We start from the raw sequence: 25,336 nt of genomic DNA, 5'->3' as shown, positions 1-25,336 counted from the left end.
ACCTACATTGTTGATTTGTGTTGTTTCAGTTTAACTTGCATTTGAATCCATGGGAACCCCTCGAGAATTTGTTCTACCTAGAGTCCGTGACCCCTGACAGCACCATGCAGTGAGTTTTCCTTTTCCCGGAAATGAGATGAAATAAAATTCAGTTTCTTGTAACCTCTCTCAGAAGGCAAAGAACATATGATGTTATCAAACAAACCCCCTGTTAAGTCTTTCTTTCTTTTTGTTTTTGTGTTTATTTTTGAAATTACACTTGCTTGCAGTTTATGTTTCTATGAAATAATGGATACAAACAAGCATTTCAGTGTCCCAAATGAAGTAAGAAATTTGGAGTTCTTGTATAAACTTATTTGGAATTAGATAAAGCTTGAATGAATCTACATTGTTATTTAAAGGATCTATATTCTAATACAGTCAAGAGAAAATGTCACAAAGAGCCCTGTATCAACTGGGGATTCATTTATTCTCTCTTTTACTACCTCTTTCATGTGGGTCCTGTGGTAGAAGCAGGAAAATATGTTAATTTTTAGGTATAAATAAATTCTAATGCTGCTTTAACCTTTTAGAATATTGCTGAAATTGCCAAACTTACTTGTTGACATTCCTTGGTATTACATACATTTAAAGATTTTACTTTAAAATGGGAAAATAGGGATCCCTGGGTGGCACAAAGGTTTAGCGCCTGCCTTTGGGCCAGGGCGCGATCCTGGAGATCCGGGATCGAATCCCACGTCGGGCTCTCAGTGCATGAAGCCTGCTTCTCCCTCTGCCTGTGTCTCTGCCTCTCTCTCTCTCTCTGTGACTATCATAAATAAATAAAAATTAAAAAAAATAGATCTTTAAAAAAAATAAAAAAATAAAATGGGAAAATATTTTTCTTAGGAATAACTAGCATCATTTCTCCAGGCATATACAAAAACCTAAAATTCTAAATATAGAAGCAAATGGTATATATACCAGTGTATATTACCAAAAAATAGCAAAACACCCCAGCTCAATATCTTCAAAGACTGGCTTTAAAAGTATGTCAAAAGCAGGTTTTCTCAACCTTGGGATTTGGGGTAGGTTAACTCTGTTGGAACTATCTGTGCATTGTAGGATAGTTAACAGCATCTCTGGTTAGGCAGTGATCCAGAATATCAGTTTTGCCAATTCAATGGCTTTATGGTGACCATAGGTCTTCCTGTCTCGATAAATGTCATCAGGGTATTCATAACTTCAGCTTGAGAAACAGCATGGGCTATTCCAGGGAGATCAAGGAAGTTTCTGCTTCTCCAAATATTCCCATATGTCCAGTACATTCCAGAGAATCATTGTAAAATTCATTCCTTTAAGAATACAGTCCAAGAATCCACATTCTGGGATCCATAAACTTCAGATTTTATAAATTGTTTCAGAGTTTCTATGAACCCTAGAGGTTTTATGCAAATTATAGATATGCTTTTCAGACTTATTCTAAGGCTTTAACAAATTCTGAAACTTCTGTCATCCAGACAAACTTCAGAATGATAAATTCATAGGTATTCTAGGATGATGAATTCAACACCTATCATCAAACATCTAAAATATCACATATATTTTAGAGTCAAAGAATTAAAAACCCATTAGCACTTGAATATTGCTGTTAGAAGTACAATAGTATCTAGCAATATATATGTTAAGGTTTCTTTAATTTAATTATATCTATAACCTTTAATAAAGTATTATTAAATAACAAATGAATGCATAGCCTGGTATAGTATCAGATATGGTTGCTTTCAATTGTTCCACAAATAGTTCCCCTGAAAGCTATCATCTACAAAATTTCTTGAAGTGTTATTTCTGGGTTTTCTTAAGGTCTACCTATTAAAACCATATATATTTTTTTACAAGTTCCTATTTCTTTTTAAAAATTTTTTTAAAAATTGACCTTGGATAATAGAACAAATATATGTATATATTTTTAAATCGGGAAGATGGCTTTGTTTTTTTTTCTTTTCTCTCCTTTTTTTAACCTTTTGACTCCTTTCATCCATTTCTCCTACTCCCAACCCCTGTGCTTCTGGAAGCCACCAATCTGTTCTCTGCAGCTATAAATTTGTTTTCTTCTTTTAGATTCCACATGTAAGAGCGATCATGTGGTTCTTGTCTTTCTCTAACATATTTCAATTAGCATAACGCTTATCAAGTTTATCCATGTTGTCACACGTGACAAAATTTATTTTTTATGGCTGAATCACTGACCTCTACCTCTGAAACTAATAATACATTACATGTCAATTAATCAAATTTAAATTTAAACATTTTTTTAAAAGATTGTTTTGGCTGTTCAGGATTTTCTATGGTTCCATACAAATTTTAGGATTATTTATTCTATTTCTTTGAAAAGTGGCATTGGAATTTTGATGGGGACTCCAAAGGACCTATAGATTGTTTAGGGTAGTATGGGCATTTTAATATTGATTCTTTAATCCATGAATGTAGAATATTTTTCCACTTTTTTGTGTCTTCTTCAATTTCTTTCATTAATATCTGTTTTCAATATACAGGTCTTTTACCTCCTTGGTTAAATTTATTTTTAGCTATTTTATTATTTGTAATTGTAAATGGGATTGTAAATAATAATTGTTTATTATTCTTTCTTATAATTTATTGGTATATAGAAGCAACATATTTTTGTGTATTGATTCTGTATCCTGCAACTTAACTGAATTTGTTTATTGATCAGTTCTAACAGTTTTTGATGGAGTATTTAGGGTTTTCTAAGATCATGACATCTGCAAATAGCGTTTTACTTATCCCCTTTTCAATTTGGATGCTTATTTGTTTTTCTTTCCAAATTAATACTATGTCGAATAAAAACGGTTAGAATAGACATCCTTGTCTTGTTCCTGATCTTATAAGAAAGGCTTTCAGCTTTTCACAATTGAGTATGATGTAAGCTGTGGGCTTGTCAGATATGGCCTTTATTATGTTGAGTAACATTTCCTCTGTACCCACTTTTTTTGAGAGTTTTTTATTTTAAATGGATATTGAATTTTGTCAAATGAGTTTTCTGCTTCTATTTAGTCCTTTTGTCCTTCGTTTTGTTAATGTGGTTTTTCACATTGATTGATTTGCAGATGTTGAGCCATCCTTGCATCTGTGGATCAAACACCACTTGATCTTGGTATTTGATATTTTTAACGTATTGTTGAATTTGACTTGTTAATATTTTGTTGAGAATCTTTTTTTCATCTATGTTCATCAGGGATATTGGCCTGTAATTTTCTTGTGTCATCTTTGTGTAGTTTTGGTATCAGAGTAATACTGGCCTTATAAAATGAAGAGTTCCCTTCTTTTATATTTTTTGGAAGAGTTTGAGAAGGATTGGTATTAATTCTTTGAAATTTTACTAGAATTCACCAGTGAAGAAATCCTGTCCTGGACATTTGTGTATCAGGGAAGTTTTTGATTACTGATTTATTCTCCCTTTTAGATCACTTGATCAGTCTGTTCAGATTTTCTAGTTTATCATGATTCAGGCTTAATAGATTGTATGTTTCTAGGAATTTATTCATTTTTTCTAGGTTGTTCAGTTTGTTGGCATGTAATTATTCATAGTAGTCTGTTATGATCCTTTGTATTTCTGTGGTGTTCATTGTAACATCTCCTCTTTCATTTCTCATTTTATTTATTTGAGTCTTCTTTCTTTTTTTCCTGGTGAATCTAGCTTAAAAGCTTGTCAACTTTATCTTTTCAAAGAACCAGCTTTTAGTTTCACTGATCTTCTCTGTTGTCTTTTTAGTCTCTATTTCATTTATTTCTGCCTTGCTCTTTGTTATTTCCTTTCTTCTAGTAACTTGGGCTTTGTTCTTTTTCTAGATCCTTGAGGAGTGAAGTTAGGTTGTTTATTTGAGACTTTTCTTGTTTTCGAAGTAGGTTTTTATCATTATGAACTTCCCTCTTATAACCGCTTTTGCTGCATCCCACAAATTTTGGTGTGTTATAGTTCCATTTTAATTTTTCTCAAGATATTTTTGTATTTCTTTTATTTCTTCTTTGATTGTTTATTCAGTAGCATGTTGTTTAATCTCCATATATTTGTGAATTTTCCAGTTTTCTTCACATTATTAATCTCTAGTTTGATACCATTGTGGTTGGAAAAGATGCTTGATATGATTTCAATTCTCTTAAATTTATTAAGACTTGTTTTGTGGCCTAACATATGATATATCCTAGAAAATGTTGCATGTGAACTTGAGAAGAATATTTGTTCTGTTGCTTTTTTTTTTAAAGATTTTATTTATTTATTCATGAGAGACACAGAGAGAGAGAGAAGCAGAGACACAGGCAGAAGAAGCAGGCTCCGTGCAGGGACCCCGATGTGGGACTCGATCCCGGGACTCCAGGAGCACGCCCTAGGCTGAAGGCAGGAACTAAACCACTGAGGCCCTTAGGGATCCCTATTCTGTTGCTTTTGAATGGAATGTTCTGTATATATTTTTAAGTCCATCTGCTGTTTAAGGCCAATGTTTTCTTATTGATTTTCTGCCTGGATAATCTATCCATTGATATAAATGAGGTATTATTGTATTGCTGTATATTTCTCCCTTTAGTTCTGTTAATGTTTTCTTATATATTTAAGTATTCTTATGTTGGGTGCATAAATATTTATAAAATTATGTCCTCTTGTTGGAATGACCCTTTTATCATTTTGTAATACCCATCTTTGTCCCTCTTTGCTGCTTTTGTTTTAAAGTCTATTTTGTCTGATATAATTATAGCTACTCCAACTTTCTTTGGTTTCCTTTTGCATGGAATGTCTTTTTCCATCCTTTCACTTTCAGTCTATATGTGCCCTCACATCTAAAGTAAGTCTGTTGTAGACAGCATTCAGCTATTCTGTGTCTGAATTGGAGAATTTAGTCCATTTACACTTAAATATACTTACTGCCATTTTGTTCATTGTTTACTCGCTGTTTTTGTAATTCCTCCCTATTCTTTTTTTTAAGATTTTATTTATTTGTTTATTTATTTATTTATGAGAGACACACAGAGAGAGAGGCAGAGACATAGGTAGAGGGAGAAGCAGGCTCCATGCAGGGAACCCAATGTGGGATTCGATCCTGGCACTCCGGAATGATGCCCTGAGCCGAAGGCAGACGCTCAACTGCTGAGTCAACCAGGCATCCCAGTAATTCCTCTCTATTCTTTTTTTTATTATATATTATGCTCTTTCCTTCTGGTTTGATGACTTTATTTAGTGGTGTACTTATATTCTTTTCTGCTTATCTTTAGTGGTTTTACTATAAGTTTTTTCTTTGTGGTTACCATAAGGTCTACATATAAAATCTTATATTCATAATAACCTAATTTATGTTGATAACCACTTAAGTTTGATCTCATTCTAAAGCTCAACATTTTTACTTTCCACCTCTTAAATTTTATGTTTTTGATATCGTATTTTACATCTCTTTATCCTGTGGATGCCTTAACTACTTATTGTAATCATAGTTACTTCTAAGACTTTTGTCTTTTAATCTTCATAGTAGCTGTATAATTGATTAATCCAGTACCTTTACTACATATTTATCTTTCCACTGAGATTTATTATTTCATATGTTTTCTTGTTACTAATTAGCACCCTTTCTTTTCAGCTTAAAGGAGTCCCTTTAACATTTCTTGTAAGGCTGATGGTGATGAACTCTAGCTTTTGCTTGTCAGGAAAACTCTTTATCTCTTCTCCAATTCTGAATGATAATTTTCCCTGGTAGAATACTCTTGGTTGGAATTTTTTTCTTTCAGCACTTTGAATATATCATGCCACTCCCTTCTATTCTGCATAGCTTCTCCTGAAAAATCAGCTTGAAGTCTTACAGGGATTGCCTTGAACATCCCAAGTTCATATATCTAGAATTTCTAAGTGCCTGCTGAATTTCAGTTAAATGTTAAAAATTACAGAAGCTAATATTTCAGAAAATTAATCAGCTATTATTTTCAAATTGCAGTCTAAATAAAAAATCGAACCTAAAGTAAATCTTGATGTGCATGAACGTTAGTAGTAACAGTAGTTAGTATTTATTGAATACTATGCTAAGGCCTTTACGTAAACTATTCCATTACGTAAACTATTCCATTTAATCATCACCAAAGCCTTGTGAAATAGTTATTATCCCTACTTTAAAGGTGAAAGAAATGAAGACAGAGAAATTCAGGAACTCAGCCGGAGCCAGGATCCAACACCTCAGAAATTTTTCCTGGGGGTACCTGGGTGGTTCAGTTAGTTAAGCATCTGACTCTTGATTTCAGCTCAAGTCAGGGTCTCAGGGTCATGAGATGGACCGCATGTTGGGCTCTATGCTCAGCATGGAGCCTGCCTAGTATTCTCTCTTTCCATCTCCCTCTGCCTTCCTTGTGCTCTCTCACTCCCTAAAAAAAAAAAAAGAAAAGAAAAGATAAGAAAAGAAAAGAAAAGAAAAAAAAAGTTTTTTTCTGACTGTAAGCCCTGAGAAGTTTAAAAAGTAGTTTATTAGTGGGCACCTGGGTGGCTCAGATGGTTAAGCATCTACCTTCAGCTCAGGTCATGATCCCATGTCCTGGGATCAAGTCCCACATCAGGCTCCCTGCTAAACCAAGAGTCTGCTTCTCTGTCTCTCCTTCTGCTTCTGCTCTCTCTCTCTCTCTTTCACTCTCTTTCAAATAAACAAATAAAATCTTTAAAAAATAAAAGCCGGGATGCCTGGGTGGTCTAGCAGTTGAGCGTCTGCCTTCTGCTCAGGGTCTGATCGCAGGGTTCCCCATTGGGCTCCCCACAGGGAGCCTGCTTCTCCCTCTCCCTGTGTCTCTGCCTCTCTCTGTGTGTCTCTCATAAGTAAATTTTAAAAATCTTTTTTAAAAAGCAACTTATTAGCAATTTATCAGCACACTTATTAGCAATTATTTTTCCATGTTTGATTCTCACCACCCAAAACAATATCAGGTCTTGTTGCCCCCTTTTTCTTCCTTGTTTTTAATCTTCCTATTCATATCATGAACTATCTTCTTTCTTAAAACAGTTTTCAATTCTATTCCTCTTTTTCTCAATATGCTTCAGTCTTACATACAAAATAACACACACAAAAAAGCAAAAACTTTGAAAACAAGCAACATTCCCTCTATTGTATTGACCTTATATCATATCTCAACAAAATTTTATACCATAGCAGCAAAAAATGAAAAAAGGAAGCAATTTAGTTGCAATCCCACTTTCCCCGTTTTTCAGGACACCTATCTTTCATGCGAACTAAGACTTTACTTTCAAGATTTCTACACAAGCTCTAATTTTTTGTTGTTGTTTTTTAGGTCCAATGTTTCTTTGTACTATTTTGATCTCAACCTTCTATGATCCAGAGCATCCCAGCCACAGAGCTGGAGACCTCAGGATGACTATACCCTCAGGCCTGTGAACTCTGGCTTTCATTGGCCTCCTTTTTCTCCAAGTGAGCCACAAGTCTTATGATTTTGTAGCCATGACTCAAAAAGCATAAAGTATTGTTACTCTTAAGAGCTCAGAAAACAGGACTAATCTTCAAGTTATTAGTTTTCAAACATAATTTTAACAGCCTTTTTAATATAATTATATTCAGAAGTCTCATAATAATAGAGAGAAACAAAACCCTAGTTAAAATGCTAGGAACTTGGATGCTCCACTCCTGCCAATTCCTGACCTATCTGAAGGACTCCAGTTGTTCCCCTATAGTTCTGACTGGCACTGTTTGAAAACTGTGTTGAATATTTAAGAGATATCAGCCTTTAAACATATATAATTATGTAACTAGATGGATGGATAAAGGAATAGATAGATTTTCTTAAATGATCTGGTTAGTTCCTCAGCCTTTCCTTATAGATAAAATCAAACAAAAATATATTATTATTTTTTTTAAAATATTTTATTTATTTATTCATAGACACTGAGAGAGAGAGGCAGAGACACAGGCAGAGGGAGAAGCAGGCTCCATGCAGGGAACCCGATGTGGGACTCGATCCCAGGTCTCCAGGATCACACCCCAGGCTGCAGGCGGCGCCAAACCGCTGCGCCACTGGGGCTGCCCCAAAAATATATTATTTATCCAACATGCATCTTCCTTCCAAGTAAAACTAAACATGAAAAATGCTTATTTATTAAATTGGACCTCTTTGGTAAATGTTAGAAATAAAAAATGATAGTTTTTATTTAAAATGCTATAAAAGTAGGAAGAGTCAATAGAAATTGTCCAAGTTGCCTCAGACCTCACAATTGGCAGTGAAATATTGCCAGTCAAAATTGCAGCTCAGTCATCCCATCAAAGTTCAGACTCAGCCATTTGGACCCGTGGGAGTGGCATGATGGCCATTCAAGTCTTACATGAGTTGACATTGTGTTTTGTTTAGAAGCTCCCTCAAACCCAAATCCTCTGTTTGCTGCTGCCTCTTTCTTACCCCTCAGAACCATTATCTCCACTCCCTCATCTCCGAATTCTTTCTTTGCCCACTCTGACCCAATTCCTATTTCTACAGTTCTGCAAGGAAACAAAAAACAGAAACAAGTACTTCTTCAAATGAGTTCCTTATTGCCAAATCCAAAATCCTTGTCCCATTTGATCTCTTTCCAACATTTCTCTGTTAAAGCTTCCTTTTTGGCTAAGGTGGCACGGATTATCTGCGGTCACTCTGTTTTTTTCTGTTTCTATCTTCTTCGTCTTCTTCCTTTATCCATACCCAAACTGCCCTAAATGCTCATGTTCACAGCATTGGGCCTTCAGGCCTCTTCCATTTAAGCCAATCTTTGTTTTTCCAGGTAATCGATCCCAACCTATAACTTTCAACCATTACACACACACACACACACACACACACACACACACACACACACACACATATGTAATGTATACATGTATGTTTATATATAGTGCCTTATTGCCTTACTTTTGTGCTTTCATGTCTCACCAAGGTGCAGGTACTCCTTAAGACTTTGATCAGCTATTGCGTTCTTCAGGAAACCTTCTGTAGTTTCACATAACATCCTTTGTAATGGATGTTCCTCTGTGAACTCATCACCACGTTATAGTTACTTGCCCATTTATCCATCTCCCTGACTAGATGATGAATGTCATAAGATTCAGGACTGTTTTTCATCTCTGTACCCACTTCAGCTAGCACAGCACCTGAAATTAATGATTGCTTGTTGAAAAAACGAGTAAGTTTTGGGAGCTTAATAAAGGTTACCTTCTTAATTTCTCTTTGAAAAAAAGTTTTGGTAAAACGTGAGTACCACTAGGGGGCACAGAATTATAACAGAATTTTCCAGTACACTAGCTCAAAGGTGTTTTCCTTCTGCATCAGTCTCTTAACAGTTTCTAAATATATATATCCATATATTTAAAAAATCAAATAGCTATATTCAATTTACTTTCAGAAAGAAGAGCCTAAGTCGGTGGCTGAAAGAAAAAGAGTATTGCTGCCATACTAATGTGTCAGAAAAAAATGAAATCAGGCACTTGTATCACTCAGACATATACAGCAGAGTTTTATGAATAAAAGTGAAAGATCACAATGTAAATACAATTTCAAGAAGCTGATACTACAAGATGTGGAACTGTTTTAAAATTTTCAGTAGAAAAAAAGTATCTATAAAAGTATTCTTCCTTCTGCAGGTATAGTAAAGAAGAATACTGAGGCTATTTGTATGTTTAGAATAAAACCCCGAATCCTGTTTCAAAATAAGTAATAGATACTTCCCAATACTTTTCTTTTGGAAAGAGAAACCATCAAAATTATCACACACATTAATAGGCTAAGCTTTGTATTAAAGCTAGCATAAGATCTAGCTTTTTGTTTTTGTTTCAGTGGGTTTTATTTTATTTTTGTATTAAATACTCATAAATTTGAGTCCTGGCTCAACTATTATTAGTTATAAAAATTATTAAGTTATCGACACCTCAGTTTCTTCCCCTATAAATTGGCAATGATTGTAGTGCCTACTTGTGAGGCTGTTGTCAGAATCAAATAAAATAATTCTTACAAATCACAGTGCCCAGTAATACATGCTAAATATTATTTTCTTTGACAATGGTTTTTAGCACATTAATTTAGTAATTCCAAGGAAAATAAATTTTGATTAGTTGCTATAATGAAAACGGATGGACCTTTTGAGCCTTTCCTCTACTCTTTGTCTATTCCCCTACCAGCCTCTCTTCACACCCACATACACTCCACCTATACCCTTTCTGCATCCCTGGGGCAGAGGCTTTCTGAAAGGGCCATGTCTCCATTCATTGTGCGGGGCAGAGCTGGGATCCCTCCCTACTGTGTTAGAATCTTCATGTATTCTGGCCGGCTCCAGATGATCTCTGATTCTTTGATTAATTTCTGCTTTTTCGAGAAACGTTTTGAGAAGCTTAATGTCATACCTCTTACAGATAAGAATTCTTGATTGACTAAAAATGGTGCTGTGGTACATAATACTAATGCGTTAAAAATAATAAGAGGAGGTAACCAGTGGTTATAAGATACCTAACAAATGTAATTATAGTAGCTACGCTTATTGGTTTGGTTATGATCTGATAGAAGGGAAATAAAAGTTAAAGAAAATGTTGGTAGAGCTGAAAGGGCATTCTATTCAAGAGTTATATTTCACTTGTACCTCTAGGCCTCTAAGACAAATAGCTAAGCCTTGAGCAAGTCACTGAACAGCTGCCAAAAAAATGGATTTCCATTTCTTCATCAGTAAATTGCCTTTTGCTCTAAGGTTTGAGGATTCTTCTTATCATTACTACTCTGGTTGACCCAGGAATCTCACACTCGATCAAAGTATATCCACATCACTAAAAAGTGGCATTTGTATCACTCACTAGCTAATATGAACCATGAACATAACTTGATGGGAAGGTATGTAGAGGGGAGTAAGGCTGAAGCTAATGGGAAAATGGAAAGTCATAAAGAAAAATGAAAGGGGGAAAAGTAATGGAATCACTGATATTTTGTGAAACCAGCTCATATCTAGTTGTTCTGACTGAAAAGTCTTTCCTAGGCATCTATCTCCTAACTCTTGTATGGAATTTTCAATACTATTATTTTAGAGTACCCTTCAGAAGAAAAATATAATGGGATAGAAAACACACTGAAATAAAATATTTCTGGTAACTATTTTTAGTTGAAACAATCTCCATGTAGACTTCAGAGAACATGAGTTGCCAAGGTCACAAATTTCAGGCAGGAATCTTACAACATGTAGAGAATGAATGGTTAAAAGCAAACTCATCTACAAAGGATAGGAAAGGCTAATCAACTCACACTTTACACTAGCAATAAACATTTGCCTTAGGAAAAAGTAGTTGTCTTTTGCCTTTTATATCTCTTTATAGTGCTCTAATGTAATTCTTATACACAGAATATACCCTATATTGTTTTACTCTGCACAACATCCCATCCTCTCTTCTGATCTCTGGATTTTAATATTTCACCAAAATAAAAGGCAGTTTCCTAGCAACATCTGTATTCAAAGGTACAACAACAGAAAAAGCTTGATGACAATACTTTGTTTTCCTCACAGTTAATTCCTGCCTTCTGGAGAAGTTAGCAGGTAGTAAAGAAAGCAAGGTACATGCAGAGAGACTCTGGTAGAAGAGGCCATGCAGCCTCACTTGGCTTTTCCTTCCAGGTATGCTAAGGCAGAATGATTAGGGCTTGCACCTAAATGCCTCTTTCTGAATGGTAGTTTCAGACACATTGAAATAAAACCATGTGCTCTTATGTACAAACTCAGTTGGAGATAAAAACCGACCACTTGACTAGATACTGAACTGGGAGGTGAGATTTCTGAGTTCCCAGCAACCGTCATACTAACCTGCTATGAATCATGGGGCAGGTCTTTTTCCTGGACTAGCTCTCTAAATGGAGGTGACCCCAGAAGATCCCAAAGCTGTAAACCACTAAGACACCAGCTCTAAACAGCTATTGATCATCAGATCTGATTTTTTAAAAGATTTTATTTATTTATTTATTTATTTATTTATTTATTTATTTATTTATTTATTTATTTATGAGAGACAGAGAAAGAGAGGCAGAGTCACAGGCAGAGAGAGAAGCAGTCTCCATGCAGGGAGCCCGATGTGGGACCCCATACTGAGACTCCAGGATCACGCCCTGGGCTAAGGCAGACACTTAACCACTGAGCTACCCAGGAGTCCCCAGATATGATTCTTTTTTTTTTTTTTTTAAGTTTCATGGCATTTGCTTAATCAACATCACTGTTTCTCTGATGATATTATTGCTGTACTTCCAGGAAAATGTCACTGGGAAATTAAGTAGCAGGTTCTCTTTCGGAGAACCATGTCTGCGTTGGCCTTCCTAAAATGTCCTGCCTGCACTCTGGGACCAGCCGCACCAGTAAGATGGAAGTGACCCTGACCTACTCAGTGGTGGTGGTCAAAGTCTGCAAGAAGGAAAACCAATCGGTTAAGAGGAAATGGTTTTCATTTTGTTGCCTGCAGAACAGCCAAGATATTTAAGTTTAGAGCCTGCACACAAGTCATTTTAAGTCTCTAGATCTTTCACCCTGAAAGTCCCTGCACAGAAACTCCGCGGGGAGTCTAAATATAGCAACAGCAAACTCCCCCCCACCCCCCTACCCCCCTCACACACACACCCTCAGCTGGGGTATCGTGCTGTTCTAGGATTGGAGAGCTTGCTCCAAGGCGCTCTCTGCATCTGCCTCGAATAGCAGGGCACGGAGCAATCTCTCGCACCTCCACAGTGCGGGGGTGTGAAGTGTATTAGGAGAAAGAGAGAGTGACTCTGGGTATTGGCGCTTGGCGCACAGTCACGTGGCCCCGCTGCCAGCTGCACCGAGGGGCTCCGAGCTAGTGCCCGAAGAGGAGAGGCTTGGGGAAAAGGAAGGGAGGGAAGCAGGGTACTACGGGTGACCCAGCGCCGAGAGAGAGGGCTTCACGCAAATGAGAGCTTAACAATACAAAGCAAAAGAAAGTAAAAGTAAAGCATTTAAGTGGAGCTACTGCCAGAGGCAGAAAGGAGCTGCCGCAGGCGTGGGTGTGTGTACTTACTGGAGGGAGTTGAAAGAGAATCTCTGAGGGGCGGAGACGGCTGAAATCAGACTTTTGCTTTAGTATTGCCTCGGTTTCAGGCTTCTAGAAGGAAAAGGCAAACGGAATCACTCACTACCTGGAGCTCATCTGCTCGGGCTCTGCGGTGGAACCTTAGTTCTTTCCTCAGTTTAATTTGGTGGTGGTTTTCTTTCGTATTTTGGTGGAGTGGGGGGAGGGGGGAATCCACTCTATTGGAAGAGGTTCCCAAGCCCGGCTTCGGTTCAGTGTCCCCACATGGGCTGTGAGGTTTAACGGCTTACGCTTCACAATGCAGTGCTGCTGAAGGCCAGAGGCCGAAGCCCGAGGCACCGTGGCCTCCGTCGTCGCCAAGGGCGCGCACGCTTTGGGTCGCCAGAGTGTCAGAGGTGGCGGGAGACTCAGCCAGTCCTAGCTCGCCACACGTCTCTCACCGCGTAAGGTACAGCCTACAGGGGTGGGGTGACGACCCTGAGAAGCTGCTGTCCCGGGCTCCCTGCCTGACGCCCGGGCTTTTTCTCTCAGACGCCGGGGCCGCCGCTGCCATTGCCGACGCTTAACAGTTTTATGACTTTTTCGGACTTAAATGGAAATTTATTGACTAAGGGAACCCAGTTCGCTCTCCCAGGCTTCGCGCCGCTGTCAGGCGGAGCCCCGCGGCAACTCGTTAACCGCCGAGGAGGAGACACTTTGTAGTTTTTATGCCCTCCCCACCCCCCACCCCCCACCCCCACCCCCACCCCTCCCCCGCCGCAGGGCTAGGAAGGATGTCAAGTTACTCCAGAGCTTGCTACCTGATGCGGGGACGGAAAGTCGCTGCCCGAACGCTGGAGTGAGCCCTGGGGACATGCCTGTCCCCCGCCTCTCCGGCCTGGGAGTCGTGTCCTGCGAGTCCGCACACTGACTAGGCAGGGATCCCGCAGCCGTGCGGGAAGCCGCCCGCCGCTGCGGGGGGGGAGGGGGGGTCGCCCCACGCGCCCGGGGGGACCAGCTGGTACCTGAGGGGCAGGTCGGGGCCGTTCCCGCTCACACTCCTCGCGCAAAGGCTGGCAGGACCCGGCGCGGCATCGTAGCGGCGGGAGAGAGCAGAGACCGGCGTCTCCAGTTTCTCCTCAGGGCACGAGGCCGACGTACCTCACGGACAGCTCCTCAGCCCCTGAGGGAACTAAACCCAAGTCGCGCCTCGGAGAGGGGCTTCCGAGCCCCGGCCCCTCCGGGGGAGGAGACGAACGCAGTCTGGGCGTGGGGAAGCGAGTGCGAGAAGAAAGGGGGGAGCCTGGGGGCTGGGTGTGCGCGCGTGGGAGCGCGCCTCGGAGCGCCCCGCACGCCGCCCGTCCAGCCCTGGGGGCATTTGCGAGGGAGGGAGGAGGGAGGGAGGGAGAGCTCCCGGAATTAGAGAGAGCCGAGGAACCCTCTCAAAGTGACGCCCCCAAACAGGTCCTGATTTCGAATTTGAAGCTAAGACTGCTAGAAATCGGGCCTCCTCCGCACACCCCTCTCCGCCCCCACCCCGAAGCCCGGGCGGTTCGCTGGCTGCTTGCTTCCCCGCCCCTGGCTCGGAGGTCGCCGGCCGGCGGGCGCTCCGTCGGCCGCGGCTTCCTCCTCGAAACCCGCCCGCGCGCATGAGGCCGCTGCCCCCGCCACAGGCGCTGGCGCCCCCCTCGCGGTGCCCGTGGTGATGCCATGCCCCGCCACCACGCGGGAGGAGAGGAGGGCGGCGCCGCCGGGCTGTGGGTGAAGAGCGGCGCGGCGGCGGCGGCGGCGGCGGCGGGCGGGGGGCGCCTGGGCAGCGGCATGAAGGATGTGGAGTCGGGCCGGGGCAGGGTGCTGCTGAACTCAGCCGCCGCCAGGGGCGACGGCCTGCTGCTGCTGGGCACCCGCGCGGCCGCGCTCGGCGGCGGCGGCGGCGGCGGCGGCGGCGGCCTGAGGGAGAGCCGCCGGGGCAAGCAGGGGGCCCGGATGAGCCTACTGGGGAAGCCGCTCTCGTACACCAGTAGCCAGAGCTGCCGGCGCAACGTCAAGTACCGGCGGGTGCAGAACTATCTGTACAACGTGCTGGAGAGACCCCGCGGCTGGGCGTTCATCTACCACGCTTTCGTGTGAGTACCCGCGTCCCCCGCGCGCCCCCCGCCACGCCCGCTCTGGGGGGTCTGTATGCCTGGCCCCCTGGGACGCGCTCCGCGTCCACGCCCTGGGCCGGCGCGCGCGTGCACACACACACACACACACACACACACTCTCACACACACTCGCGCGCACACGTGGTGGCTTTTATTTCTTTGCACGTGTTTATGGTCTTCCTCCTAGAGCCTTCCACCTCCCTCAGCCCCACCTCCTCCACCCCTACAGACTCCAGCGTCTCCCGGAACACACCCAATGAGCTGCCCCCGCGGTTTTAGGCACCGAAGGCGAGAGGCCGGCTGACCTGGGACTTAGGCTGCGCGGATAATTGGGAGCTATTAGGTCCCCCGACACGTCTGTTTCAACCGCGAGGGGCGCCCGGGAGCTGGGAAAGGCGTGGGGAAGACGTGCGCCGGTGTGAGGCTTGTGAGAGTGTATTGGAGAGGTTAGCAGGGGATGGCAGGGTCGGACTGGGTGGTGAGAGGAGAAACGGAGGGCTAGGTCCTCAGCCCCGGGGCGGAGCTGGGGAAGCTGTTACTTGGTGGGGAGAACAGCTAGGTTTTAAGTGCGCCCGGAAACACGCCTCGCCACCACCTCCACCACTAACGGAAAATCTGTCAGTGCGTGTAGCCCTTCCTGCCAGAGGTGGCCAGGGTCTCGAAAAGGCGAGCTGGGCGGGGCGAGGTGATGCTCCTGCGCGGGGGCAGAAGCCAGTGCTGAGCCCGGGGGGCTCAGGAACCCCGACCAGAGTGCAATAGCAAACGCGCAAACGGGCCACCTGGGACGGGGATCAGGCAGTGGGTTAAGTAGGCATTTGTGCTGCTGAGTCAAAGTGTGTGTGTGTGTGTGTGTGTGTGTGTGTGTGTGTGTAAGCCTTCACCATCTAGCAGAGAATGCTTAATGAGAAAATGATTGGAAGCAAATGTTTATTTTTCCCTTAGGCATTTAAAACCTTTCAGTGGCTTTAAAGTTTACTACTGTTTTTCCCACAAGGTCCATTCATTCAGTCTCCTGTTAGACTTAGGTTTATCTGCACGTTTTAAGGTAATTTTTATGGCATTAGACTCTTATTTTTTTTCTTATTTTTGCAAATCTTTTCTTAGTTTTCCTTTTCATGCTTCTTTATATTACAGTTCAATATAAAGACATCAGCCTGAGGGAGACCTGTAGAGAAAGTTGCAGGCACTCACTGTTCCATTTCTTGTTTCCTAGTAAATTAATAGGTTTTGAACACACGAACTGGGTTTCTTTTAGAAATGAGGCATGTCATCCAAACATAGCTCTCACCTGGGATGGAGGATTGGCGACAACACTAGAAGCAATTTTTGAAATAACATCGAAGAAGGGGCTGGTTTTGTAAATAGGTAAACCTGGAATCTGACCATGTAGGAGTCAGGAAATTGGTGGAGTCTACAATCCGTGGGCTCTGGTGTCTGGAAAATTTTACAGTCTCAGATTGATGTGAATATGTAGCATTAGGTAGAATATTCCAGCCAACTTTCCATCCTACAGTGCATATAAGGAGAACGTTGTGTAGCATCATTATTACATCAAAAGGTATAACTTAACTTTTACTATTCACTTAATGTAAGATTCACATCGATTTAGATGTGATTACTGTAATAAATGATAGACATAGAGAAATACTACAGATGCTTTTCATGTTTGTCCTTTCTGAGTTGATATGTAATTAATCCTGTTACCTATTGAGTCTGATCAATTATTTTAACTTGTCAGGATCTACTAAAACATTTAGCAATAATGATCTATTGCTGAATTTGGCAGCAAAATATATACTGTAAGGAAAATGACTATTTCTTACAAGAATATGCTCAGAATATTTGTAGATTTGAATTTATAATATGATGCCATTTGTGAGTTTTAATTTTTGGTAAATTATGCACTCTATATTTAGAGAGAGAGAGACAACTTTGGCTAATGCTCATGCTTTGCATCTCCCAAGTTTTGCCCTTGAACATGAATGAGGACTTATTGAAATGTAATACAACATTTCTTTTCAGTATGATAGTGTTTAACAGATTTCTATGGCCTTACAGAATTTAAAATTTGTAACAAATTATTTTTCAAGGGACTCAAGTTTGGATAATTCTCTGCTCACCAGAATCTATCAGCCTATCAATGTGATATGTACTTATCAATACCATGTGCTGATACAAAGTTTTGCTTTATACATTTCTGGAGCCTGAAATTGCAATGTTTGAGCAATTAGATAGGGGTGCTAGATCCACATTAGCAGGAAGAGGGATTGGACAGCATCATCTTTTGGGAGGATTCTGCACAACTATAGCCCACCCTGAGGGACAAGCCATCTTTGCAATTGCTGCTTATAGTTTATTTAGAAAGCTAGTCTTTACACATTAAGTCAATAAAGGAAAGTTACTTTGAGCTGTAAGTCTAACAAGACCATTGATAATAAAAGAAATTCTATGAAAACAATTTCTAAAGCAGTGTAACTAACTAATTCCCTGCCAGCCTGGGAATCCCTAAATCTTACTTTAATAACAATTTTTGTAGCACATTAGGGTTCTTGCCAAGAGCAAGTGCACTGTGATTAATGAGGTATTTCAGGGATGGATTTACATGGTTGTCCAGTGTTTCCACTGCCAAGAAGCAAGAAAAGTATGTTTAAAGTTGTGTTTCAGGTAAAGAAAAGTTTCTACTAAATATGTAAAAATCATTAATATAATGGTATATTAATAGTGTAAAATGTATTTTCAAGTGTATATATTCTAATCTACTGATGAGATGTCTGTCAAGAATAACAGATGACCTACTTCAAATACTTTCTTCCAATCTTTGTAAATTAGAGGGGATTAGGAGAGTCTGTTCCCTTACTATTCCTTAGGATTTACCAGACAGCTGTGATTCCTACTTTTCTGTCTTTAGCTGTTCTTCAGTTTAATAGATGAGCTATTCAAATGTGAGGTGATATATTCCTTTGAATGTCATTCATCCCTTTTAAATTCATCTTCTTTTTAAGAAAAGTTTAGAAGAATAATGGTGGTAGTAGAACACATGATGGGGCTTCATATATAAATTTGCATTGATGTAACAAATGTGGCTCTGGCAGAGGAAACAGGGTGGCAGATATATGTAGCTCCTCACTTTGTCCAGTATATCTTTGCCTGGTGTAATGCCATGAATCATAATTTATAGATATTTTAAACTAGAAGAAATAGTCCAGTCACCCAAGCTAAGAACTTGCAAGTCATTCTCAATGCCTTTATTTTTATCATACTTGCTCCTGCTGGCTTTCCAAAGGATCATTAAATTCTGTGTATACACTTTATAAATATTTTTCATATCTATCCCTTTCTCTCCTTTGCTGTTGCTACTATCCTTCTCTGTTTCTCAGTATCGCTCCATTGGATTATTTGTAATATTCTCCTGCTTAATCACCCAGCTTCTGTTCTCAGCCTTCCAGCTTTCCACCCTGGCACCATAGTGTTTTTCCTAAAATGTAAATCTTAATGAATCATTCCCTTGCCTATAATCTTTGTGGTGAGGGTCATAAATGTGAATTAAATAGATTGAGGATAGTCAAGAGTTGGGAAAGTGGAGACAAGAGTGTAAGTTAACCAAATTTCTTGGAACAGTACACAAGACACTTTATGACATAGCTTCTGTCCATATTTCTTTCTTCACCTTTCAGGTACATGCTGAGCTCCAGTTACTCCATCCTGTGTCTCACTGCTGTGCTTTCACTCATGCCATTTCCTTTAGTTCTTGCCACTCTGTGCACTCTGGTCCATTCCCACTGTTCCTTCAAAACACAATTAAGGATCGCTTCCTCTTAGATCACTGTCAGAATAATTTAGATGCCTCCTGTCTTAGGTTCCATGGCATGTCAGGATGTCATTATAATGGTGCTTGCCCCACTGTTTTCACTGTGAGCTACTTGGTCTGGCTCTCCCACAGGAGGGCAAACTTCCCACACAGAAAACCTCCTACTTATCCCTGAATCCCAATCACCTAGCACGATGCCTTGTGTCTAGTAGACCCTCAATAAATGCTTGCTTAATAAGTAAATAAATTTTCTTAGAAGCCTTTCAGAGAGGAGTTTCCGAGTGAACTAAGGCTGATGGAACCACTAAATATTTTTTATTTTTTTAGAAGATACTGATGATACATTTTGAGGCAAAAGGCATGGGAGCTAGAAGTAGGAGACCATTACTTCACTTCCAGCTTTCCCACTAGTTATCTTTGGACTTGGAATAAGCCATTTCACTCTTTTGGGTCTCAAAATATTTTTTTAAGATTTTATTTATTTATTTATGAGAGAGAGAGGCAGAGACACAGGCAGAGACACAGGCAGAAGAGAAGCAGGCTCCATGAAGGGAGCCCGACGTGGGACTCGATCCCAGGACTCCACGGTCATGCCCTAGGCGGAAAGCAGCGCTAAACCGCTGAGCCACCCGGGCTGCCCCGGGTCTCCAAATCTTTATCTGTGAAATGGGCACATCAGTGTCCAATGTCTGTGATTCAGCCAAGATGGTGGAGGATACTACAGATAGTCTAACATTCTACCATAAAGAGAGGGTGTATTTGTAAGGAGAATGGATCTGATCTTTTTATCATTTCCCTTCATTTTTGAGCTGAAGGATCACCTCCTAAATGGTCACTTTAACTTTACTTCTAACTCCTGGTGGGGCCTGTGTGTCATGTGGTAACCAAAGTGATCTTTCCAGAGAATTAACAGAACACATCCCTCTTAAGCTTGGAGGTGGAATAGTTTGTTGCCTGTCTACCCAATTCCTTAAATGCAGAGACTCTTTCCATCTTGTCCTCTGCCATAACACCAGTACCCGGAACAGTGTCTGCCACATTGAAGATGCTCATACATACAGATTGATTCTGTTACTGTTACCCATAATCTCCAAAATATACCACTGGTTTCCTGAGGAAAAGGAGATTTTACACTATTGGTAACTCCTTGCATCAGGACTCAATTAAACCCAATGAATGACTTTATATATATATATACACATTATATATAATGTGTATATATATATATATATATTCTATTTGGAATTAAGGTTATGTCCATAGAAATTGATGCTATTTTTACTCCTGCATTCCTTAAAAATCACTTCCCTTAAATGTAGAGAGGTCTTATACCAGTTATACTGCGAATATGGTAATACAAAATGCTACAGATATTCCTCAAATCAGTCTGTTTTCAGAAACTTAAACAGTGCTGCAGTATTTGAGGATCATATTACAATTAGAAATGTTGAAAGTGTTAAAATATTAGTATTGGGAATATTATGGCCTAAAAGAAATAAAATCTAAGAAAAGAATATTTCAATATGGAATGAAGTCTTGATATAAGAAACACTATAAACAAGGAAGATTGCCAGCAGCCTTTTGATAATTGCTTGCAAAGAAATGGTGCCAGTTTTAATTTTTAATTGCAAATGGCTATTTTGGCAGATGAAAATGCCAGCAGAGCATGTTTTATCTTAGCCCAGTGGTGTGAAACTACTTAAAGTCCAATTGTTTGAATAGCCGCAGTTCATAGTTAAGTTTAATGATCTGTAGATGTTTCCATTTTAATTTTGTTTTCTTCAACTATATACAAGTATGCTATTTGAAGTTTTATTTTGTTGCAATCTGGGAGACAGAAATGGACACAACAACATCATTTTTTCATAATTTCTGAAATTCTTTGAGGAGTCTCAGAGTTTCACCTGATCCTTTTGATCTTTTGTTACCAGTTTGTCTAAAGAATGAATTTACTAAATGTTATTGAAGTCATATAACTCTAAATTTGAAAATAGTTTGAATGTTTATATGTGTATGTATATGCACACATATATTCCACACATACAAATACACACACAATATATGTACACACACAAGATCATTTAGCAGAGAACTTGTTAATGCAAACATTTACATTTTTTTGCTTCTCTAAAAATAAATAATACATTTGAGTAAAATGAAGTTTAAAGATAAAAATCTTAAAGTTATTTTTGGTAATATAGAGATTGTATGATAATTTGGAATGTATTTCAATACATACAAACACTTTTTACAAACTCAGTCATAGTGTTTGTTACTTCCATTTACCAGTGAGATAATTCTAGAATATCTACTCCTTTAGTCAGTAGCAGGATGATCTTTTATAATCATGTTATTATTTCTCTTTTCTTTTTTTAATTGTCAATTTAGTATAATATTTAATTAATAGCCATTACATGAATCAGCTAATGGGCTGTGTGCTGGTGGTTCAAAAAAGGGAATGATGTGGCCCTTGACCTCAAGGAAATTCCATTAGGGAATAGGATTACATTTGGATTCAATTATCAGTAGTGTTACTGATTTGATGACTATGAACAAGTTATTTCCAACACTATCTACTAAACCTATAAAACAGACATAATAACATTCCATCAAGGTATTACAACGTCTTATATATATGTGTGTATTATCATACTTAGTATGGTAGCTTGTTTTTGAAACTAAAGAGAAAAATAGAAATAGTGTAGTGAGGGGCTGTACTGCTATGTTAGAGGCCCAGAATTTTATCCTGTAAGTAATAGGCAGTCTTTAGAGTAGATGGGATTCGGGCAGGTAATAATATTACTGAATTTCCATTTTTAGATCCATCACTCTATGAGCTTTATTAATGCCATCTTAAAGGAAACAAATTGGAGGTAGGAGATCTTTTGAAACTGTTATTTCAACTTAGGCAAGAGATAATTTGGACTTGGATTGGGACAATGGTAGTAAAGATGGAGAAAAAACATAATGATGGACTTGAAATATATTAATCATGTAGTGAATTATGGAAAATGAAGAAGAGAGACAGATTTATTTTTTCTGGATTCCTGGTTTGGGTGGTTGGCTAGATGGTGGGGCCATTAACTGAGATCGCAAAAACAGATGGAACATCAGGGTGAGTGGAATGTTAGGGGGTGATAAAATGAACTTAGCTTTGGAGATGTTGAGCTTTTTGTGACTAGCGCTTCCAACTATATATTTCCAGCAGCTGTTAATAAAGATTTAAAACACATAAAATCATAGACAAGAGTTAAAAATACAAGGAATGCATGTAAAGAGAGAAGGCAGTAGCTAAAGGATGGAAACCTGAAGAATACCAATATGTAAAGGGTAAGCAGAGGAAGAAGGGAGCATTAAATGGCATAGACAGTGAGGTATAAGGAAACGCTAGACAAAAAGATGGTCAAGTGATCATGGAAACCAAGGATATATTCCAAAAAAAGAGTCAACTATGAAATGTAGACAGTGATTTAGTAAGATAAGGACCATGGAGTTACCATTAGATGTGGCCGTGTGGAAGTCCTCAGTGATTTTGTAAACTCATCAATTGTTCACTTTCAGTGAAGTGATTAGGGCAGAAGTCACAATGCTCTTAATTCAGAAATGAGTCAGAAATGAAGAGAGGAAGCAGCAAATGTAAGCCGTATATTCAGTTAGTTTAGCAATAATATAAGAAAAGAGATGGGAGCACTAGCTAGAAGAAAATATAAGACTAAGGGAGAAAGCAAGAGAGAATAAGTTAGAGGAAATATTGTTTACCACTACCAATATTCATTTTAATTATTGATTATGTGCTGGATATTGTTCTACATGCTTTATGCGCATCAACTCTTTTAATCCTCAAAACAGCCCCAAAAGTTAGTATTATCACCTTCCTCTAACAAATAAAAGTACTGGGATGCCTGGGTGGCTCAGCAGTTGAGCATCTGCCTTGACTCAGGGCATGATCCTGGATCAAGTCCCATATCAGGCTCCCTGCATGGAGCCTGCTTCTCCCTCTGCCTATGTCTCTGCCTCTCTTTCTATGTGTCTCTCATGAATAAATAAATAAAATCTTTTTAAAGAAAATCAGAATACTGAGGTAGGGAGAGGCTCAGCAATCTGAGGCCAGCCACTGAATTAGCGGCAGGATAGGGCTTTATGCCAAGGCAGATGGGCTGAGAGCCAATGTTCTTGGCCACTGTATCTTGATTGTGATTGGTACCTGTGGAACCCAGGGCTCCTCCTGTCAGATAACATAATTACAAAAACTGCTTTTGAGTCTCATATAGATCACTCCTAGTGATACAGTATATGCACAATAAATATTTTTTTTAAAAAAATGAACAAAAGTTAAAATCCCTTATGACCTAGTATCAGAGAATTACATAATTTAATAGTACTAGGAATGTTTGTTTCTCTGTCTTCAAATTCTAATCAGATCAAGTTGCAATTTTTCCATAAAGTTTTTCCTGATAGCTCTGGCTTAATTCCTTATCTTTATTAACCTCCTGTAGCTTTTATTATTTGGACCATATACTTTAAGCCCTTAATTACATTTTTGCATTGTATTCAAATTGGATCATTTATCAAATTCTTCACAAATAATTTCTGTCTAAAGAAACAAAAATACCTTCTTTTGTATCTCCCAGATTTTCATCCTTTACTTTCTTTTTAAAGATGTATTTATTTATTCATGAGAGACACAAAGAGAGAGAGAGAGGCAGAGACATAGGCTAAGGGGTGCAGGTCTCCATCCTGAATTCTGGGATTATGATCTGAGGCGAAGGCAGGAGCCCAACCGCTGAGACACCCAGGAGTCCCTCATCCTTTATTTTTAATTGAAATTCACCCCGCCCATGCTACCAATAGGACTGTTTGAATCTTATAATCTATTTTTTTCCAAACACAATTTTTTTTTAGTTCTCCTAGTTTAAATTGTACAGCAACTTGTATTGAAGACCACATTGTTGTTATAACTTCTTAATACCATTTCCTATGAATATTAAATATCTAATTTGTACCTTCACTGCAGAATACCTAAGGTTCATTTTAAAATAACAGAAATTGCTTCTTTTAAGTTTTGTAATGGCTGAACATAGAAACCATTTCCTCCAAACTGATTTTATAGAATTTTCTTTCTTTAATAAATAAAATATGCTTATATTCTTCACACTGAAATAAATACATTTCATTTCTCCTCCATGCTTCCCTCTCTCTTGTTTTATATATACATTTTTTTCTGGATATTTCTTCCCTTCTCTCTCCCATTTGTCCCATTGTTTTCCCTATTGCCCCCCTCCCCCACACCCCCAGTTAAACTACTCCTAGTATTTAGTTTGTTTTTTCCTTCCTCTCAATGGATCTATCTTTCTGGAATAGTGTTTTGCATTTCTTTTTATGCTATGTTGTAAAACTTAATTCTCTTCTTCTTAAAGCTGTGGGCTCTTAATCAGGAGATGCATTGACCCTGTAATTGCTTACAAGCTCCAAGAGTGCACTACATAAGTGGACTGGTCTACGTAATTTACACATTGTACTTTAGTAATTAACAGAGGCCTCCATAAAGATGGGAAGGTTAGAGAACTCTACTTTTCTTGGAGTTTTAGTTAAGCTCAAGTTTCTTAAAAAATAAGGGAGTGAAGTCTTAAAATTGCCCTGAGGTTTTCTAATATCTATTTATAATTTCTGAAATCTGGATATATTCAGATAGATATGCAATAAATAGTTTTTTAAAAATCATATTTTCCGCAGCCTGGGTGGCTCAGTGGTTTAGTGCGCCTTCAGCCCAGGGTGTGATCCTGGAGCCTCAGGATTAAGTCCCATGTCCGGCTCCTTGTGTGGAGCCTGCTTCTCCCGCTGCCTGTGTTTCTGCCCCTCTCTCTCTCTCTGTCTCTCTCTCTGTGTCTCTCATGAATAAATAAAATTTTTAAAAAATCATACTTTCCATTTTGGAAACTGACCACTGTATATAGTTGAGAAATAAATAACTTGTTAACATAAAATTATTTCATACATAGACTGTTACAGTCATTAGGGGTTTCCTTACTCATTGAGCCAAGAAATAGATTTATAATTTGGCAACAGAGAGCTATAGTTTTCCTCTTTAATTGGGAGACTAAAGCATGGACTCAAAATGCAAGTATCATAGGAATATATATAGTGTGTACATATTTGTTTTATATATATATATATAAATACAGGTGGTTTTCTATCATATATATATGATAGAAATACATATATATATATATATATATATATATATATATATATATGTATGTATGTATTTTTTCCGACTTGGAAATTTTCCTGAAGTATAGACCATGTGAAAGCTATTTCCACAACTTTTTGTAGAATGGGAACCT

The 25,336-nt window shown here is 39.3% G+C and overlaps 1 protein-coding gene and 1 long non-coding RNA gene across 6 annotated transcripts in view; one reads left to right on the top strand and one right to left on the bottom strand.

Annotated features, from left to right (window-relative positions):
* LOC140636780 (uncharacterized) overlaps nt 1-14,601 on the bottom strand; it is a 59,131-nt gene extending 44,530 nt beyond the window's left edge. The window contains exons 1-2 of one of the 3 annotated variants that reach the window (XR_012033999.1): nt 14,063-14,601; nt 13,047-13,130 (exon numbers count right to left, since the gene is read on the bottom strand). This is a non-coding gene — a long non-coding RNA (uncharacterized lncRNA). The remainder of the gene's footprint in view (nt 1-13,046; nt 13,131-14,062) is intronic. The other 2 variants (XR_012033998.1, XR_012034000.1) reach the window with 2 other exon arrangements.
* A 131-nt stretch (nt 14,602-14,732) lies between these two features.
* The window catches only part of KCNQ5 (potassium voltage-gated channel subfamily Q member 5), a 496,689-nt gene continuing 486,085 nt past the window's right edge, over nt 14,733-25,336 (top strand). For all 3 annotated transcript variants that reach the window (XM_072832360.1, XM_072832358.1, XM_072832359.1), the window contains exon 1: nt 14,733-15,163. In XM_072832360.1, the coding sequence (XP_072688461.1) occupies nt 14,748-15,163 (416 nt within the window). In that variant the 5' untranslated portion in view covers nt 14,733-14,747. The remainder of the gene's footprint in view (nt 15,164-25,336) is intronic.

Source organism: Canis lupus, chromosome 7 (assembly GCF_048164855.1).
Source record: "Canis lupus baileyi chromosome 7, mCanLup2.hap1, whole genome shotgun sequence".
NCBI lineage: Eukaryota > Metazoa > Chordata > Mammalia > Carnivora > Canidae > Canis > Canis lupus.
The sequence above is the reverse complement of the archived record's forward strand: the minus strand, read 5'-3'. Positions and strand labels throughout refer to the sequence as shown.